The sequence below is a fragment of the Calidris pugnax genome, unplaced genomic scaffold (assembly GCF_001431845.1).
Source record: "Calidris pugnax isolate Ruff unplaced genomic scaffold, ASM143184v1 scaffold24, whole genome shotgun sequence".
Taxonomy (NCBI): Eukaryota; Metazoa; Chordata; class Aves; order Charadriiformes; family Scolopacidae; genus Calidris; species Calidris pugnax.
In genome coordinates, this window is record NW_015090922.1 from 13,394,314 (window position 1) to 13,415,318 (window position 21,005).

The 21,005-nt window shown below is 38.3% G+C and overlaps 1 protein-coding gene across 1 annotated transcript in view; it reads left to right on the forward strand.

Moving 5' to 3' along the window:
* The first annotated feature begins 48 nt into the window (after positions 1–48).
* The window catches only part of RBKS (ribokinase), a 68,893-nt gene continuing 47,936 nt past the window's right edge, over positions 49–21,005 (forward strand). The window contains exons 1-2 of the mRNA XM_014951228.1: positions 49–269; positions 18,396–18,528. Coding sequence (XP_014806714.1) covers positions 220–269; positions 18,396–18,528 — 183 coding nt within the window. The 5' untranslated portion in view covers positions 49–219. The remainder of the gene's footprint in view (positions 270–18,395; positions 18,529–21,005) is intronic.

Sequence of the window (21,005 nt, forward strand, 5' to 3'; positions counted from 1 at the left end):
GGGAGGGGGGGAGGAGAGGAGGGGGCGGCCTCGCCGGCAGGCGTTCGCCGGGGGCACCCCTCCTGGCCGAAGGCCCCTTGCGGGCCTCCCGTCGCCCGTGGCAACAGGCGAAGCCGCCGCGGCGGTGGGGCCTGGCGCGAAGTCCGGGTCCAGGGTCCAAGGCCCGGGCAGCGCTTTGGCCCGGCTGCGGGTCCCGGGGCCGCCCCGTCCCCTGGCGCCATGGCCGCTGAGGTGGTGGTTGTGGGATCCTGTATGACCGACCTGGTCAGGTTAGTACCCGGGGCTCCCGCAGGCCGTCAGGCCCCGGCGCGGGGCCGGTTCCCTGCCCTCACTGGACGGAGGGGCCCCCAGGTGAAGGGAGCGCAGGCCGTCCCGGTGCCTGGGGCAGAGCGGAGGCTCCCTGCGCCTCCCAAGGGCAGGCCGGGCCGGGGCGCACCCCGCCTCTCCCGCCCTGAGCCAAGGAAAGCGCCTGTCACGGCTCTCCCCAGGCCGGGGCAGGAGAAGTGGGGTCGGCGCCAGGTGGGGCGGCGAGGAGCTGTCGGCCCTGGGCAGAGGGAACCCGGGCGCAGAGCTGGCTGCGGCAGGGGCAGGGGCAAGGAGCGGAGCCGCCGGTGGGGGCGGCTGGGCCCGGGTGATGTCAGCCCTGTAAATAATACTTTGAAAGAAGACTGTGGGAACGGGGAGAAGTTTGAACGTGTTGTCTGGTGGAGCTTTGATCAGCTGTCTGTAACTTTAGGGAGAAGAGAGACTTGGGTTTGTGTTTTCAGCTGCGCTAGGTGGCTCGGCGTCAGCCTTGCCAGAAAAGCAGCATTGCATAGTAACCCGCACGGGAAATCGTGAACTCTGAGACTCTTTATCAGCAGAAGAGTTTGAAACAATTTTATGAAGGTAAATAAAGCTGGTCAACTGTAACACGTTTTCAGTTCAAAGCACTTGTCTCCACTAGAAAAGCAAGAAAGCAAGCTTAATATTGCAAAGAAACTGGAGTTAGCTCCATGAAAAAGTAGGTTATAAGTTTATTACTTGCAGACATCATTTTATGTGACACTTGGAAAGGCCCCAAGCTGTTCATATCCAAACAGATTGAGAAGTGGTAATAGGAAATCCTCAAAAAATTTAGCACCTTTGCACCCCAAAGCTTTTTTTTTTTAATTAAAAAGCATTATGAAATCCTTTTTTAAAGGACTGTCTCAATTCCTTTTTATTCATTTTCTGGTCATTTTGCTTTTAGAATTAAGTATTTGGGTCTCGTTGTCTTTTTTTTTTGTTCATAGGTAAGGTTTGGAAACTTCTTTTAAATATTAAAGTACAGAAGTTCGTGAAAACTCTTGGTTCCAGTGGCCTGGGTTTTATAGTGAATACTAAATATCAGAAGAATTCAAGCAAAATTGCAAGAGTTGGCAACAATGCAAATACTAATCTAAACTGGCTGACCTTGTCAGCCCCAGTAAACTTGCAAATCAATCTTTGATTTGCACTGTTTTAAACACATCTGTTTTTAAACTATATATGCAGACTTGGTTAAAATAGGATTTAAAACTGTATGTTATCTGGACTGCATCAGTTTGTCCTGCTGGGAAGTCTGCAGTAAAAAACACAATTCCTGAATCAGCAGACAATAATATCAAAGCCTGTGGGTCGAGAAAGTGTAGAATACATGATTAAAAGAATGTGCTGAGGAGTAAGTGCAGTTTAGGCATAGACATGTGTTGCAGAAATGATGAAAACCCTTAAATAATCCTAGAACCTGTGTCAGAAAGATTTAATGCTTTATGTAATCTGCAGAACACGCTGGCAGCTTTCCAAGAAGAATAGCTGTTAAGTCAGAGCAAGATCTTGTAGAACTGATCTTGACGTTATGTGTGAATGAGCTATCAGATGCTTGTGACGTTATATTGAAATATAAAACATAGTGCTCTAACCTCAAGACGTTCTTTTCCTGTCTTTCTAAAGTGTGGGGGGAAAAAAATCGTCAAAGAACTGTCTACCAGTTTAAGTACTGCTGACAGCTGTAGCCTTGGACTTTTTCTTAACATTTAAACAAACAAACAAGCAAAAAAGAAAACTCCAATTTTTTTTCACTGTAAGTTTGATACGATAGAAATACAGTCATTTATTTGAAGCCATATTAACTGCCCATATTGTAACCAGAGATTAAACTGTGGGTTGTAGCTATAGATGCTGTTACACTGAGATTAAGTGGTTGAAGAAAAGCCATTTCACTTTTTGGTCAGCTGAGAGGGTTTCTTAAATTGTACAAATGCTATCACAAGAATGTATCTGACTCGCCATTATTAGCCTCTACTTTAAGAGGCAGTGAAGGGCTTTCTGTTAGTGATAAGGAAATTTATTTTGACTGAAAAAAAAAAGGGAGAGACTCATTCTTTCTGTTACTAGTACAGGACTTCAGACACTTTTCAAAATAAGAAAAAAACTGGGTTTAAATTTAGCTGGCAAGAGTTTAATCGGACTGAAATCTCCATGTAGTACCCATCTAGATGTAGTTTAAATGTATCCCGTGTTACAAAAATCCTGGTAAAATTACTGGAAAGTACTAAACTATGGGCTGGGATGCACCTAGGTGGAGAGCAAAGCTATGAAACAGGCAACGATAAACTTTATAAACTGTGGTAGAAACTGGCAGATTAGGATTGATGCCAGGAGGGTCTGTCTTGACTGTCTTTATATCTGGGATTTAGAGGGGGCTGTATATTGTAGGTTTAAAGCTAGGGTTCATTTTGGCAGGGATGAAAGAGCATCAGTTTTTTGCAAATTTGTCACTGATGCTGGTGTTTCAGTTTGTAAAAGACAGGGACAGCAGTGATCATGTTAAATGCCGGTCTATCACCCGTTTGGAGGGGACTAAATTAAACTAAATTAGGAGTGAGAGTCATGCAAAGGAGGTCAGACACATTTTTAGACACATTGTGTTTGATAGGCAAATTCACCAGTCAGGACTAAAGCCTTTCTTTCCTAGAAGATAATCATATTGATTGAGACTCTGCCAGAATTAGACAATGCTATGTTATAACTCAAACTGATAAAATGCCATGTTGGCCCTCCAGAATACAACCTTGGCCCTCTGTCTGGAAAGGTAGAAGCTCAGAGTGGCAGACGTTAAATGCTAAACATTCCCAGATCTGTAGAGGCAAGGTACGGAAAATCAGAAGGATAAGCTTCAAGCTACCATTGGACATGGTAGCCAGATTCACCACTAAAAAAAGTTAGCATATAATGTCTTTACTCAATATGGTAAATTAATGACTTAAAGAAGCATAACCTCTCTGTGAAATGGAAATGTACGATTTGAAATTTGCTATGTCTTATATAATGACTGAGAAGGAAAAAGACGGGGACCTTCTGTGGAAGACAGTATTCAGAAGTAATTTTCACAAATAATCACATTCAGAAAAAAGGGTACTGTGCCTTAAGATTCTTTTAAAGGGAAGGGGCCTAGTGGTTTATTTTTAAAAACACTGTTCTCATTGGAAATTCTTTTCTCATTGTCCTGTAGCGCTGCAGTGGCAGAATGTGGCTTTTCTAAAGTGAATTTAGTATAATCAAAACAACCTCACGTACATACATGCAGTAAACCACACTCTTTTGGCTTAATAGGACCAGGAACAAAACATATTTGTGGTCACAATCACAATCAACACTTCATTGGCAATATTAGTAGAAAACAAAAACAGCTTTATTCTGTATGATCTAGATACCAAACCAGATGGGTACCATCTCTAGTATTATTTAAATAGTTTCTTTTCTGACTAATATTTGCAGACTGGTCGTGGCATTGGCATTTTATTTCATATTAAATCAGGACAAGACTAAACATATAAACCAATGAGAGTCAGACACACTAAAACAATTAGAATAAACAGGAGAAACTTTGGCATGGCAATTGAAAACAGCAGAAGCAAAGAACAAAATGTAAGATGGAAAAACAGTCTTTGGATAGTCACAACAGCAACAGTTTTTCACTTTAACTAAAGAGAACGAGGCCACAGCCCAAATACTAGAAAACTGTGTTTGTTACGATGTTCAAAACTCGAAGTCTTACTTTTCTGTGGCCTTCTTTCCTTCCCTCGGGTTGCTTCATTCCCTGTAGGGAGTAAAACTAAAGTCTCTGCTGCCAGTCTCCTGTTGTAACAACCATTGTTAATTAGTACAAGTAGTAAACTGCTTGACTGAAAGCATTCAGCAAGAGAAGAAGACATGGCAGGAAAAGCATTGAGCTACAAAGTAAGACATTGCCTGACTAGAGTGGACAGTGATGACAAAGTCTCATCTGAAATTAACATCCCAGAGTGGCCTGATGAAGGCGTTGAATCATTTTTGGTTACCAAACACAATCTCTGCTTATCCAAAATATCCATTAGAGAGATTCTGTGTCTTCCTCATAAGTCTCTAGTGGTGATTATTGTCAGCTGAAGTAAATGTCTCATTGGAAATGTCCATGATCCAAAACCATATCTGTACATTCTTTTTTGAAATGCAATATTTGGGACAATAATTTCAGGGTTCCTTTGTGGGAATATGGGACAGAATTTTCTTACGTTCCTTTTGAGTGAGCAGCAAAGGCTCACATATGACTTAATTTTCTTCTTTGCTTTGTTTCCAGGTCTTTCACATGTGTTCTCGTTTCCACCATTTCTCATGCATGCACAGTCACCATGTTATAACGTTGGGGTTTTTTGCTTTAGTGTTTTTTTTCTGCTCTTCAGTTTCTCCTCGCAGGAGAGAATCCTTCAAATCCATTTCATTTGTGTTTTTGTTTTTATCTGTAATGCTTCCCCTGCAGCAGCCACTCCTCATTCTAGTCAATCTGCTGTTGCCAGCAGCATGGGAAAGCACAACTGTGAAGGAATACAAGCTTAGTCCAGTTGAGGAAATTAATCTTTTGGATCCAGAGAAAGGCATCAAGGCATGAGAGAATGTGTCATCTGTGAATTGTTTAGTTTATGTAATAGTGAAAAATCTGGGCTTGATTTCAGAGCCTGTACTATTCCCTTGTCTTCTTCTCTGACCTAGCAAAATTTGGATGTATAGTAAATGCAGGGTGCACAGGCCTGGTGTTTTGTTGTTCTGCCCTGATTTTAGAGGACCTCAATGTGGTTTAGAGAAACTCCCCTTTGCCTTCTCTGTCTGGCAGGAAGAAAGCTGTATCTTGGGGGCCCAAAAAGAAAAATGGGGTAAAAATCAAGTTGATGAAATCGTCAGTAATGGGATTCTGTAAGAAAATTGTGGTTTTTTCATATACAGCTCTTGAACATCTGTAGTGGCCCAGACACTGTGCATCTCATGTGGGGCCTGAGCCAAGCTCATTCATATTAAAAGAAGCTTTTGACTGCTGTAAACTTTGTTGATAAATTGTGATCCTGTCCTCCCCTCCCTCCCAAATCTGAGTGATCAGTTTATTTTAGGGTGAGACGCGGTTTAATGTTTTAGTGTGTTAAAAGTATCTGGTGTTATACTTCAGACCTGAACAGATTCCAACAAAACTCCTCCAACAAAAAATGACAAAATATTGAAGGGGGAGAAAGAAGGGAAGATGTCTGGTTGGGCATTTCTTAACACAAAATAACTAGGGCAAGGCCACCAATGACTTTAAGCCATTACAAGAGCTGCATTTGCAACCATGGTTATGAACCCTGAGCGAGAGACAGTGCGCCATTGATCCCAGCTGGCACTTTCTGAAAGAAACTGTTGTTTCTGCAACAGAGGATGCTGTGGGTCCTCTCTGAGAAGGACTGGTGGTGCTAGAACACCTGCTCAACACTTGTCTTTGGCTCTTATACATGAAAACTTTTTTTTCACCTTCCTAAATGGAAATGTGGAAGTTTTAAAAGTCTTGGGAAATATGAATGTGAAACTGGTCACACAAAGTCTTTTAACTTAAGCACAACAAGTGTTGCTTGCTGGATTCTGTTTAATTGAGAACTCCCTGCCCTTTCATTTAGTGTCTTCATTTTGTGTCCTAAGCTGCTGTATACTGTAATTAGGCGTGGTCTTTCCTTCCAGATGCAATTCCATTTCAGCAATAACTAATATGACTCTTGTTTTTTAGACTTGTTTATTTAGTTCAGTTTTAATAGTATGGATTTGGTAATACTTTTGAGCTAAAGAATAGCTCTTGTGCTACTACAGTCAGGCCTATATTACATGAAATAAAGGCAAGGAAACTACAATAGTAACAGGGACAGCTCCCCAGCTATCCATAGGCCCCCTGTTTTTCTGCTTCTCTTTCTGCCAGCTCTGGCTGCGTGCTTGCTTTCTGCAGTTTTCTCACATGGTTGCATGGCAAGGTTCAGGGAAAAACTCTGGTTTAGTCCTGCTATCTTCTCCCACCACCAGCATTTTGGAAGATAGGGCACTCATATGGCCTCTGTTACCTCCTCCTTCCCATGAATGAGTTTCCAGCTGTCTGCTTCTGTTCATACCAGCTGCAGTGTCTGGTCTGTTTAAGTTTGTAAATTGCTTTGAGATCCTTCAAGATGAAAGGTTCTACTTAAGTGAGATCATTATCGTCTTCTACATTTCTCCACTCCCTGTTCTCTGCTCAAGCTTCTTGTCTCATCTCAACTTGGGTCCTGCATAGTACTCAACATTCCCGGCACACAGCAACACAAAGCTTACACACAAGTTTCAACTTCTAATCCTTGAGTTGTTTGATGCCTCTCAGAGTACTTCAGAGCTGAAGGTTAAATATATGTATTTTCCTGAGCCAATGCCAAAATACTTAGCACTTGCCACACTGAGATCGTACATTTGCGTCTGACTTCATGTTATTTTGTGTGCTTCAAGAGACTGTATAGTTCTCTTCCTCCCACTTCTGAAGTACTTACTCATTCTAGGAAGCATTCCAGCTACGATGTTGTTCTGTGATCCTACACTATATTCTTATAGCCATACTTTGTTCATGTTCTTGTGGTTAAACTGTAAGCCTGTCAGGGCAGGGATTTCACTCCTGTCTGGAGTAGTGAACTTACGGAGTGGAACCCTGACAGGAGTTCAGAGGGCTCTCTGTGTTCAAAGACTCATAGGCAGTAACATGGTGTTTGGACAGGAGAACCCCTTTTCTGTTCAGTGACACTTCTAGCTGTCATCTTCATCTTCCATATTTTAACTGACTACTAAGAGGATTTTTTCACTGTATAGTATCTATGTGTGTTTATTCCCAATGTCATTCACATTCCAGTGAAATTTCCCTCTTTCCTACAAAAGTGAGGTAATCTTGAACCTGTGTTTATGATACTGCAGTCATTTCCATGGCAGTAGACTATGATATCATCAGTTGAGGATTATGCCTTTCCTATGTGTGTTAGCAATTAAAAATTATGGTTTGTGAGATAAAACTAGTGTTTACCAAGCTTTTAGGTTTAGTCCATATGAGGCAGGGAAACTATTGCTTAATTCTCTAGAGAGTTCAATTGGGTAATGGAGTAAATGAATCCAGAAACATTTTGATCCTAGCAGGTGATAAGTTTTTGGGGGTATTTTTTTCTAATGAGAGAAGAAAATCAGCTACTCCATCTTGTGTTCTTTCACCTGGCAAGGAACACTTGTCTGAAACGCCATGGTACTCATTGTTTTGTTATTCAGAGCTGCTTAAATGCTTGACTTAAAGTATCACAGTTTTCCAGTCTCATTAGACTGGCATTTTTCCCCTTTGGAGGTCACTAAGCTATTATAGACTACCCACAAAAGTAAAACAACGTGGTTATCAGTCTTTTCATCTTTTTAATGGCTGCCCTATTAGCCAGCTATCAGTAGCTGAATCTTTTTGTGGAACCTTCCTAAGTATGTACATGCTCTCTCATGGGTTGGTGACAGCAGAGGCCAGTTTCAACACTGCAATGGCAAAAGAAAATTCATTTGTTTAAAATGTAGCATCCAGTGTTAAAACAGTTGCTAATGCGGCAAGATGAAAATTGTGGATTCACATCGTAATTTATTTCAAGAATTTTTAAGCCAGGGAAGTAAACTTCTCTAAATAAGAGTGAGGAGAAAAGGAAAAGAGAGTGGATAAAAGTTTATAAAGGATGTCATCAGTCTAGGTGTTGCAACACACGACAAAATTTGTAGCAATTTTTTGGTAATGTAGTTTAATTACAGAAATAAACTAAACCTGTGCACATTCAGCCTGTCTGCTTTCCCACATAACATAAATGAACTCAAAAAGTATCCATTTAAATGACCTGGATCAGAACATTAGAAAAGAATCTCAAAATGGTGTGCTCTAATTACATACAAGACTTCCATGTGTCAAATTTCACAGAAAGTCTAAGATGTGAAACGGTTCTCCCCGAAATTATTACCGTGTTAGTAACTACAGTAGAAAGAAATTCCTTTTCCTCTTGATATTTGTGGAAACAGAACCAAGCTGGAATGGAACAAAAGACAGACATACAGAATTAGTCTATGTAGTTTTTTTGAGATTGAGATTACTAATGCCGTAACAGACCTAGCCCATATTTACTGAGTGTGAGATCAGGTGAAGTTACAGCAACCTCCTGAGTGTGCAGCTTCCCCATCATTCTGCATTACTGCTGAGCCTTCATCTGTCTCCGGAAAATCCAGAGTGACACCTCTGAAGAAAATGAAGAGTCAGGAAATAATACCATTACGATTAGGGAAGAGTCTGTTTGGATAACAGCTTGTTTACCAATTTTCCAATGTCACCATCAGGAGTGAGGGGTTTGTGTTCATTTCTGCTACAGAAAGATGTCACTTTATTTCAGCAATGCACAATAGCATATGCCCATGGCTTCACATTATGACGTCCCACTTTACAGATAGCACAACTGTTGCCTTTTGCTTTCTGTAGGGTTTTTAGATGTCTGTGCAGTTCCAAGTAAATAGGATGCAAAACAATGATACACTGGGTGTTGTCATTGTCAGTACTTCAGGGTATTCCTTGGGCTTCTGCTGAATCCCAGTGATACAGATTGAATGTTATGTTGTGTTATGAATGTACCTGTAAATTCTTCTCCAATGAAGAGTCTTTTACCATAGAACTCCCACAGCTTTTTATTGTTTTGGCTATTGTCCCTGCTATTATTGGAAATTCTTTCTGACTATTTAAAATAAAACATTTCTTTCCTTTTCAGTCTGGAGGTGTTTGCTATACAAGATTCACTACAGTCAAAGGGGAAGTTGTCTAAAAGAACTCTTTTGAAAATATTTGTCATAATAAACTGTTGTTAGGCACTATATTTTAACACCCAACACTAAGAATATTGTATTTTCTCCCCCTTTATGAGCCACAGAATGATATGATTAATAGTTCTGTGCTGTCTTGTTAATGAATTACTTGCTGGCTGTACTGTTAATGGAAATAACCATTTTCCTAGATGCTTTTCTAGACATAAATATCTTTGGGTGAATTTTACTACTCTTGACAGTAAAGAGCTGCTGGCACAAATCAAAAGCTGCAATAAAAATTGTACAGAGTCGATGGTAACAAATTTGTGTAAAAACACTCCGGGCAGGCATATATATGATGTTGCCTCTAGGAGCTGTCTGAGCTGTTCTTTCCATAGGAGTTTACCAGTAAGGTTTTGTTTGCTTGCTTTATATGGCTCCAGTTGTTAGCCCCTATATCAAGCTGCAGTAAGTTATTTAATGCTGACACCCCTGGTTTCTTCCAGGCCTAATATCATATACTTTGAGCCTGAAGAAAATACAGAATGATTTTTCACTAGTGTGTTGCCTTAGTAGGTGCAGCTTTATAGAACATGTTGATCTTTGTGACAACTAATTATAAAATAAGGAGTTGGTAATGTTCCCAAATATATCAGTTGTGTTCTCTCTTCTGGGTTTTATTATTTCTACTAGATCAATAGCATGTCATCCTGAGCCATCTATGATTTCCCATTATTTGCCTTCACCTATTCTTGTCTTTTTACATCACATTTTTACAGTGCACTTTTTTTCTATGTTGCTCTTTTCCTGCCTCTCCTCTTTCAAAAAATAACTTTTCCTTCCAAAGAATCATAATTCCTTTTCACTAATTTATTCCATTTATCACTTGCAATACTTGCTATCCTCTCTCTGATCCCTGTTTATACAAAATTTATAAACCTTGATGGTATAAACAGCAGAAAGTAAAAAACATGTTGGTCAGAGCTGAAAATAAAGGATGGAAAGGAATAGGAAAGGCAGACCAAGTTCAATACTCATGTGGAAAGACAGGCATTTTCTGTGTTCTCAGCTGTAATGAGAGTGAATATGCCTGCCACCTTCTAATTGTCTGATCCTGTTAGTGTTTTTCATTGGGAATATCCTCAATATTTGATCAATATTTATTATTGTTATTATCATCATCATCATCCTTGTATTTATTTTTTTTTTTCCCCCAGAAAGAACAAAGTAAAAAATGACCTGTTGGGAAAAAACAGCTGGTGGTTTTTCTGGAGCTCATAGTACTCCATATAGAGGCTGCAAAAATGAGCAAATTTTTCTTCAGTTTTCGCTCCCTGTTGGTTGTTAAATTCTGGACAGTAATGGAGACACAGGAATTGTCCATTATCAGGCATCACAAGCCAGCATTATACAGAATTACACGTTTCTGATTTTTAGAGATCTGCCTTTCCCAAGAGAGCTTAAATGATGAAAAAAAGAAAAGATACTGTCACAGGAGAGTTAACCTTGGCCAGCAAAGCTCAGGCACTGCCGCCTGCACCCTGCACATTCTCATCTTTGCCCCACAAGACTTAATTTTCTTCTAATCCAAGATTTTAGTAGATGCCCTTATAATTAGATTGAACTTCAGATTGAACTTCAGATTTATATTTTTTATCAGCGAGTCAAGGAAAAGATTTATATTTTTTATCAGCGAGTCAAGGATAAGATAGTTTAAAAGTAAAAACTTGTCTAGTGAAGACACTGTGAATTTAGCCCTGAAGTGGTCAGACAGTTGGACTAGATGATGGTTGTATGTCCCTTCAAACTCCACTCCTCCCCTCTCCTCCCCTCTCCTCTCTTTAAATATATTCATTACCTTTATTATCTATGATACATTGAGTAAGTATATTTAAACTAAATATTGTTTTGGTTATACTTTTCATTTGCGACCTATATGGATTCTGTAGGAAGCACTGTACTTACAAACTTGATGAAAAGTATCATACTAGCCAAAATTATTATCTTGGGTATGAGCTTTTAGACCAACATCTTATCGAAGAAAATTATTAATATTTGGACTGCACTGTACCTCATCTTCATGACTATGTAGTGAGAACACATCTATGATATTGCTCTTAATATTGTAGTGTATGAAGTACAATATGCTTGTGTGCAAAATGCTTAGTGGTGTGTATGGGGTTCCGTTTTTTATTTTTTAAATTAAAAGAAAAGGACTGGGAAAGATGGATGACAAGATTTGTAGGGGTGTCAATAGGTGCTCTATTTTCTGCAGGATAGTAAAGTAGAAGCACAGATTACTTTGTTGATTTACTAGTGTATAAAAAATTGTGATGACAAGAACAAGGACCCAGTGCCCTATCCACTCAACCATATTATTACCACTTTGTTCATTGTTGTCTGATAAATCCTTCCTTTAAGAGGTACAGAAAAGATTAATGTTCACATATGTCTTGTTTATCTTAATCTGTCCTTGGGCGTGTAAAGATCACTCTTTTCTTGGGTTGCAAATGGTTTGGTTTGGTTTGGTTTTTTTTGCTTTAACCCTGGTATTTCGTCATGATATAATATTCCGTTCGGCATAGGAACCGTAGGCAGCCTTCTTTGGTCCTCAGTGAGCACAGCATGTTTCAGAGACAGTCTATTCTAGCATCGCCATCAGATTGCCTTGAAAATAATTATGTAACTGCACTTCCAAAAATAATATAATCGAGAGACATCAATGAAGAACAACGTGGGAGGCAAATAAAGTTAGAGAGTAGTAATTTTGAAAATTTCCACAATCGTGCTTAAATACAAAACAGATGTTTGGTAAGAATGATGGAATGTTTGCTGAGACTTAAATATCAGAAGACAGATTCATATTTGGGTTCTTTTTTAATCTCTTTAGAGCTTCAAGTTCAGAATTAAACATTCCACAGATGATGACTTCATCAGTGTTGTGCCCACCTTTTCCCAAGATTTAACTGCTAGTGATGTGAAGACAAGTTATAGGTTTGTTGTGTCATGAGAAAGTTTTTTACTTTTGGCAGTTAGTCCAATAAGTAATTTCATTGTGTTGAAGGCTTCCTACTCCTAACATAATTTAGGAATTTTGATCTTTTGGCGATACCATTATTTCACTGAAACATAGTAGAATGTGCTACTGTAAATGCTTCAGGACACTTATGTGGATTCCTTCTTGTTTGTTTCATTTTTTATACCTAGGAGAGTAAAATTTGGTTCTGTGCAGAGGGTCAGCAGAAATGTTCATTGAAGTTCTTCTTGAAGAGCTATGGCCCTTGTTCTCATTCAATGTGTTACGAATTTTGATCTTTTTAAATTAAGGTTGTGATTGCACGTAGAAGAGGATATCAGTCTTATGGCCCTCCTATCTGTAGTTTCAGCCATTCGTATAATTTTGTCCTCCGCTAGAGATTTTCACCAGTTGTTTCAGTTTAGCTGTTTACCCATTCAGTAATGAGATCTACAAAACAGTTAGTCTTTTAAAGATAGATAGATAGATAGATTTGATTGATGGCAAAAATGATTGAAAAGATTCCTGTTGCTTACACCAATTCACCATTCACTTGTTTGTGTTGTGGTGACAAACTATAAATCCTGTAAAATCAAACTCTGAATGGATGATGGGGTAAAGCTTTTGCATCTCACTCTGCTGCTGTGCTTCAGCACTGTCCTGCAAAGGGACTTTCCTCTAAGTATAAATTATTTTTCCTGGTACCAGTTTGGGTTTTGTTTCTACACTATTCATTACTGAATGTGTAGGGCTAGAGAGAGAACCCAGACCATCAAACATCCAAGCAATAACCAATTACTTGAATTGTCTGAAAAGTTATTCTTTTTTAAAGAAAAACTTGTCATGTTCAGGGACATAGGGTGAAGAAAAAACAGAGATTTTCCGTGATTTCTAATTGTCTCTTAACAATTTTTTCAGTCATTAAAGATCTGAAGCGAGACTAAGAACCTAGAGCTGCATAGCCCCATACTTAAACCAAGCCATAGTTAACTAAATTCCTGAGGTATTCTCTTTATAAATCTTGGAAGTTTTCTACCTTCCAGTAAGATGTTTTAGTGGATTATTAAAAGGGATGAAAGCATAAACGAGTCAAGAACATCAGATTTTGAAAAGAATTGTGGTCTTTTTGGCTCTGTATTATGGCTACTTTCCCATAGCACATGTTCAAATCTTTAAAAATTAATCTAGACAAAACAGAGCAAGGCTAAACCAAAATGTCAAGCCAGATCCAAAAGAAGTCTGAGACTTTTTCACCACAATGTTGTACTAATATTCCTAGTTAGAGGCAACAACTGTTCTCTCCTTTGTATTTGTTCAGTTCTGAGAATCATGAAAGCCCAGTAAATTGTGCGTACTAGACAGTGGCTAGTTACACCTACTCTAATCTCACAGGGATTTTCCCTATTTTAGGGAATTCCCAGAAGGGGAGAAAGAGCCGATTTTGTTCAGTGATTCAAAGAGCAGAATCAAAGCTCAATTCTAGACATTTACATTATATTCCTCTTTATTAAGACACTGTTAAATGCAGTATTTCTGCTGCTATTTTGGTACCCCTGATTATCTTCACCTTTCTTCAGGATTAAAAAAAAAGTCTGAATATTTCTTTTGGTACTATGTACATGACAGTCATCTTAGATAATGTGATATCTAATCTAATGTACAAATTCTTTTCCCCTCTGAGTTGCCTGATGACAATATTGTTTTCCTTTTTTTTTTTCTTATGCAAAAATATTTATGTACTTTTCTATTTTCCTTTCTCATGCACATTTCGTTTCTTAGAAACATACTGCTACTTTATGGTTTTCTCAACAGAGTGGGAAAATGCTGCTGAGGGGAGGGCATGGTTTTACATCAGCTTAAGCTAACAGTAATACATCCTTATAGTACTTACATGTGTTGAAAACAACGAACAGACAATGGTTAGATCAAGAATCAGAAGCAAACCATGATTAATTTCAGGATTGATTTATGCAAATGCTACCAATACACATCTCTTCCTTTTCCCTCCTTCCTTCTTCAGACTTTCTATCTCTGAATATGATCTAGTCACTGCTTAGGTGGGAACTTTTCAAGAAACCCCAGAACACCAGGGAAAGGGGCATTAATGACTCAATAAGTTACACTTTCACCTCTGATTCAGTGCTTCAACAGGGTAGTAAAGGGTTCTGTTCTGTTTCTAATGCCATCTTTCCGAAGGGATGTCTGTCTAAAAATACAAATGGTAATCAGCTCTGGCCTTTAAGGGAACCTGTGGTATGCATCTACTGGAAGAGAGGGTTGAAGTTACTGCAATGGTGAAATTCTTATGTGTGTACTTTTATTCATCCCAAACCTCTGAAACATAAGTGGGTATAAGATTCTTTATTTCCCATGAACAAATGTGGGCAGCATTGCCATGCACTTTACATTTAAACAAACATTTACATTTAAATATTGTTTTGAAAAAACTCAGTTGAAATTTGGAGTGATTATATTCCTTTATTTGTAATGTCAAAGTATTTCAGGATGCTTCAGTCTGAACTTTCCTCTATAAATATGATTCACTAGTACAGTACACAATTTGCAGAACATGTTATATACCCATCTAGTAAGTGTTGGGGGTTTTAAAGTTTAGTTCCTGGCTGTTCATGAGACATGAGAGCTCAGTATCCTTTGTACCATTTATCCTCTCAAAGCTGAGGAGAATTGATCACATAAGCAAAGAGCAGTCTGTTGGCTAGCAACTTAAATTAGGTTTTTCAGGTCAGTGTTTTCAAATTATGTCAAAGGTGTAAATGGCTTTACAGAACATTTTATGTAACAATTCTGAAAGCCCATGTGATGGTTTTTCTAATTAACTTATTTAGCCTAGTTTTGGAGTAACATTAGCTGTTTCATGACTTTTAGCCTATTTTGAGTACTCTTTGTGGCACCATCAATAAGCCAAGAATTTATAGGGTTCCTTAATCATACAGATTACTCATCATTGCTTGCTCATAACAGAAGCTCAAAATGCTCATTAACATTGTCTGATGTGAATCAAAAGTTAGTATAGTTGCAGAATTAAATGACAAGAGAATAGCATTGTATTAGAAAAAAAAAATAATTATTGAATGCCTGTTTCTGTGCAAGTGAAACCTCCAGGCTTATATATAGCTCAGTACTCAGAATTTGTTTAATATGGAAAATAAGAATAGGCTTCTGGAGTGGAGAATTGGTCTGAAAGGAGTGGCGATCATTTCTGAAACGTAATAGGGTGGGGGTTTTGTTTACAGTGAGCTACAGGAATTTGCTACATGTTCTTGCCTAGTCTGTTAGCCTGCTTTTATAATTGGCTAATTATGAATCACTGTTCCGACTTGATCCTTTGGCCTTTGCCTTGTACCTTTCCATCAAAACAATAAAAAAGGTCATCTCCCTGTCTTCAACAGGCTGTTTGATTCCCACAGGCAGTTGTAATGCCGTGCTGCTTGAAATATTGATGCCCAGATTTTCATCTCACCAAGCCTGTTTTTTCACCAGTGCAATTATGATGCTTCCATTGGAGTTGCATGTTGATGCCAACATAACTGAGAGAAGAATCAAGTCATGGTCTGGTCACTGTTAAAGCAAGAATATGAATGGTTGAACATACTTCTTGAAAATGCATGTGAACTCAGAGCACAGCGCTATTAGCAGATGCTTGCTGGGATGTTGCAATTGTTAATCTTTGTCTAAAAGTATATTAGCTTTTTGTGGAAACAAATTCTATTTAGAATAAGCTGTAAGCTCTGAAAAAAAAACACCCTAAGGAAGGAAAATTAATTGAGACTTGATACCATTTTCATACTGCAGAATTTAAATGAGAAGACGGTGTAAGCCAGTGGATTGAGCTGATCTCCATTTTTGGTTTTGCCACTGGCTTCTTGGCTGACCCAAGGCACAAAAAGGCAAAATGACTTGCTAAGTTTCACACCCACAAAACAGGAATAACGATATTGTTCTGCTTTTTAAAGTGTAGTGAGATCTGTGGGTGAAAGGAATTATACAAGACCTGCTATGACTATTTCTTACCAAGGCTGGGTGAAACAACTATTCTTCACTGAATGGCACATAGTTTTAGAAGTGTGCATGCAGTACTCTGGCACTAGCTGAATAGGAGCTTCCTCAGCTGAGTTTTGTGGCCATCATTCTCTGGTCCACAACCATCACTACTTTGGCTTCCAATGGTGAAAATAGAGATAAATTATAGATGCCACCATTAATAAATGTTATTTATCTACACTCATTACAACTTGTTCCCTGAAACTTTTCAGTTACTCATTGTTGTAAACCTGCCAGATGCTGCTGTGGGCAAACAGTTTTAATTTAGCAGCCCTTTCCATATATATGTATAAGGTACCTATAAGTATACTTCTAAAAAGCTGTTATATTTTTATTTAAAAGAATTTAAACAATTTCCAACATAGCGTTCCTGGCTCTGCCTCTCTGGAAACAAAATGAGTGCCATTAGCTGTATGTGTGAGCCTTCTGGGATTTTTCTGTTGTCACCCACACAAAATAAACCTGCTGGCTGGGTACCACAGCCTCACACTAAAATCTGAGGTGCTCTATTAGCAAGCGTCCCTACTTCAAGTCTGCATCCTTACCTGCATCTCTCCAGAAACTGTAACTACTGATGAAGCGCAGACATAACAACTCATTCAAAGCAAAAATCTTAATTTCTGGGACCTCAGGACTGGTTTGGCTTCGGTTGTTTAATTTTAGGTTTTCTTGATTTCCTAATGAATGTAAACCTTTTGACAGAAGGATGCTGGAATTGAAAATTAGTGGAAAAAAAACCCACTTGTTTTTTGCTGAGAATTTTCAGTGAATCAGGCTGTGCTCTGTCATTAAACCATAAAATTTTGCAAACACCAATATGCCCTAGAAGTTGCAGCATAAATTCAGAAACTAATATACACGTGTTATTCATATCCTTTTCAAAAAGCACTCTGTAGTGATTTGCTAGTGCAGAAGTATGTCACCTTTTTTCTGAATTGGAGGGATGGCAATTTTGAAGCTGTTGTAAGATGTATTGGTAAAATAATGTTATAAATTGTCAAACAGAGCTGAAGTTAATCTCTTCCTCATTATGGCAGATTCCTCTGCATTTTTTTCAGTCTTCCCTTCCCCACTCTCCCTTTCTTTCCTGCAGACTTTCGGAAATCTGTTTGAGCTAACTGTCATTGACTGAATGGGTTGCTAGTACATTGTAGGAGACCTTCCTTCCATATGTGTTATGAACTTGTTTGTAGCTTAAAAGATAGAAGGAATTCCATTTTTAAACCTTGTGCATGGAATGTATGGCTTGAGGAGGCAGAAGTTTTGGTAATCTGAGTGTTGTAAACACAGCTTTGAGTTATGTATTTTAACAGAAATGGCAAAAGTAAGCTAGCTTTTTGCATTCAGGGAAATTCTTCCACATACTCTCAGTGGTATCTTTCCTTCCTTTCAACTTTTGCTGGAGATAGCAAGCATCTGGTAGGGTTAACAAAATTACAGTTTTGTTTTGTTTTTTCCAAAATGGAAATTAAACCAGAATACGCTCCTGATGGGTCTCTGCTTGTATTAGTGCATCTGGTTCTGGGCACCCATCCCCAGAGGATGTAAATGTAGTTGGAGTGCATTCAAGAACCAGCAAAATGCTGAGAAGTTGTAAAGCTTGATTTGTAAGAGAAAAACTTAACAAAGAAAAAAGTTGAATATGTATAGTGTGCCTGAGTGACAGCAGAGGGGAGAAAGGTTTTGATAACCATCTATAATTTTGAGGGGTGTGAACACTAACAAAGTGAAAAATTACTTACAGTGGTTCAAGAAGGTATAATTAGATGTAATGAAATTAGATGAACAATATGTAAACTTGAGCTGAATATTACAGGAAAACAACATGAGCACTGAGACCTATAGATTTATTATTTATCTGTATTGTGTTGGCACAGGGGAATCCCAGTCAGGGGTCAAGGGCTTCTTTTCCTGTAGAAACATGAAACACGAACAAAAGAAGTGCAGTCTCTCTCTTGAGTAATAAGTGAGAAGTTTGACTGGGTGGCATATAAGGAATAAACTTAAACTGATGGGATGTGGCGTAGAGACCCTGAAAGGTTTTTCAAGGTTTTTTTGGTCTTACTGTCTGGCTGTTGGACCATTTAGGATTATAAGAATGTAACTCTTATTTTGAAGATGCTTGCTATTTTCAGTCACTAATGTATGTAAATATTGCTTTAAATTGGAATAGCCTTACTACACGATTGCCAAGAGCTGGAGAAACTATCCTTGGACATAAGTTTTTCATTGGTTTTGGTGGGAAAGGAGCCAACCAGTGTGTCCAGTCTGCTCGACTTGGGGCCAAGACCTCACTGATCTGCAAGGTAAGCACTGACTTGCTCTTGGATTACAGCTGAATTATATGTTCATGCAAATTCCAGTAAACCTTTAAGTGACTTACAGAAAAGTTTTTGGGTTTTCTTTTTGTTTGTTTTTTTTTTTTTTTTTTTTTAAAATCCCTCTCTAATTCCCTTTTCTTTTCCTTAGTTCGGCTATTAATTTAGGTATGGAGGACACTGTTCTAAGAACACTGCCAGAACCAAAGACTAGTTGGCTAGAGATCTGGCAGAAATTGCATATAAAGAAGGATTGCAAAACTTTGATTAATGTACCATAGAAAAGAGAATTGGAGAGAATTTGAGATGTTGAAAATTCAAGTCATCTTGATTAGACCGTCCTCTTTGTGTTCCCCACTGTTACAATGATCAGGGCTTCCTTGATGACATTCAGGTGCTAGGCAGTATAATCACTCTGAAATTCACTTTTTAGGTGGTTAAAATCAGACGTAACAAATTTGAGAAGGAATGTAAAACTTTGTGCTGCAAGGGTTAAATCATTATCGCATTACTTGAGATTAGAATGAGGCGTTCGCGTCCAAATTCTAGCACCTTTGTGTGCTATGGGATTTTTTTGCCCACTTTTCTGAAACATCTGATGTACAACAGTTCTAAACCTGAATCATAGAACATGGGGCTGATTCAGCTTGGCAGATGCTCTATTCTTACAATGCTTTTCTTTGATTTTTGTCATTCAACATTATAAGTTTGGAGTGATCATTACTAAAGTGAAGATCAAATTTTTTCTCTCTGTAGCCTCATTGTCTATCCTGTAGATGAAACTTCAAATTGACTGGACGTACTTTGTTATTGCCATAGCTGGGGTGGATGCTAAATTTGCTGTTGGATCATTGTCTGACAGGGATTTTTTGAGAAGTACTGGAAACAACTCAAGGAAGCCTTTCTCACTGGTTTTCCAATCCAGTACTTAGGTTAAAGAATGGTAGCTATAAATCTGAAGTAACACCTGCAAACATTTCTGTGGGTCATTATCACTATTGGTTCTACAGTGTGAGCTTTTTTTATATTGGCAATGTTTGCGCTTCTGCAATATTGTGTATATTTGATCATCTTTGCATTCAAGAACGATCAGATTCAAGTACAAGATGAACTGGCAATGAATTCCCTGCTAACATTTCCTGCTAAATGTTAAAGGGTTTTTTTCCACTGAAAGTGTGAATTTTGTTTTCTTTTTTAATGCTCTAGCCTTTGCTCAGTGCATACATGTTTCTGGAAGCATTTGCATTCCTAATAAAATTTAGCAGCTACTGTAATTTCCAATTACTTTCCAAAATCTCATTTATGTTATTTCAGTTATTTCTTTCTTTCTGATAGGTATTTATTGGAGAAAAGAAACAGCAGAGAATGATTCTTAATATCTAAAAATGTTGGTAGTTTTTAATTTTAAAAGTTAGTATTTACTTTTTTAATTAAAAATGCACTTTATAGCCTCAAAAAGAAAGTCTCATAGCAGTACAGTCTTATATCTGCATAGGTCAATGGGATGTAGTATAAAGTTTCTGCTGAATAAAATAAGAAGAGTCAGGCAATAATGAGCCACTACAATTCAATTATTTTCAGTTTAACATGTTATGGTGGGTATTTGGTAGTTCTTCAAGCCAGATAGTCCTGCACACACACGCTCTGTGCTCAGTATTATGCTTATGCTTTGGTTGTAATTCCCAACATTTTTTATCCAGTACAGGTGCAACAATCGCTTCTACAATCTGTAGTTTAGGGATTGCAGTCAGCATTAATACTAGAGGAGCATTCTGCCGGAGCGTGGCATCCTCTTATGAGGACTGTAATTTAGACAGAGATGTCCTCAACGAGAGTAGATATAGACAGATCAGGTGACAAGGCTTTCTTCATACCTCTAAAATGTAAGAGAGCCAGTGACTATCTGGTGAGGGTTTGAGAGAGGGAGTTTTAGAATGACTTACAGTTACAATTAGATGTGCCACAGAATGCTGGGGACTTTAATGTAAAATCCAAGTACTGAGTTTGAGTAGTGGAATTGCAATCAGTGTTCTACTTTCTGCCTGGGTATCTTTTCAAGTGGCCACTGTTACTCTGGGTTATCAATATGTATCACAGTATCAGTCTTAAACTCTCCTCTTCAAAACTTGCTCAGTACAGTAAAACAATGTATTGATGGAATAGTTGCCACTTCAAAAAGACAAGAAAGACAATTGTTCAGAGAAATGTATTGTCAGGGAACTAAAGGAACTAAGCAAATTAATTGCTTGTGTTTAAAAAAAAAACCTTTTGCAGTACTGAAAAATGCAAAATGAAATTAAAAATTCCAAACTCCCTAAACTATTCTTTTTTTTCTTTGGTTTTTTGTTTGTTTGTTTCTTTTATAGTGACTGTTACCAAAAAATAAAATCCATTAAACATCCTAGATTAAGACGGTGGAGAGATGTTGGTATGAAAGACATTGTATGTGCTGAAAAAAGTCCTGG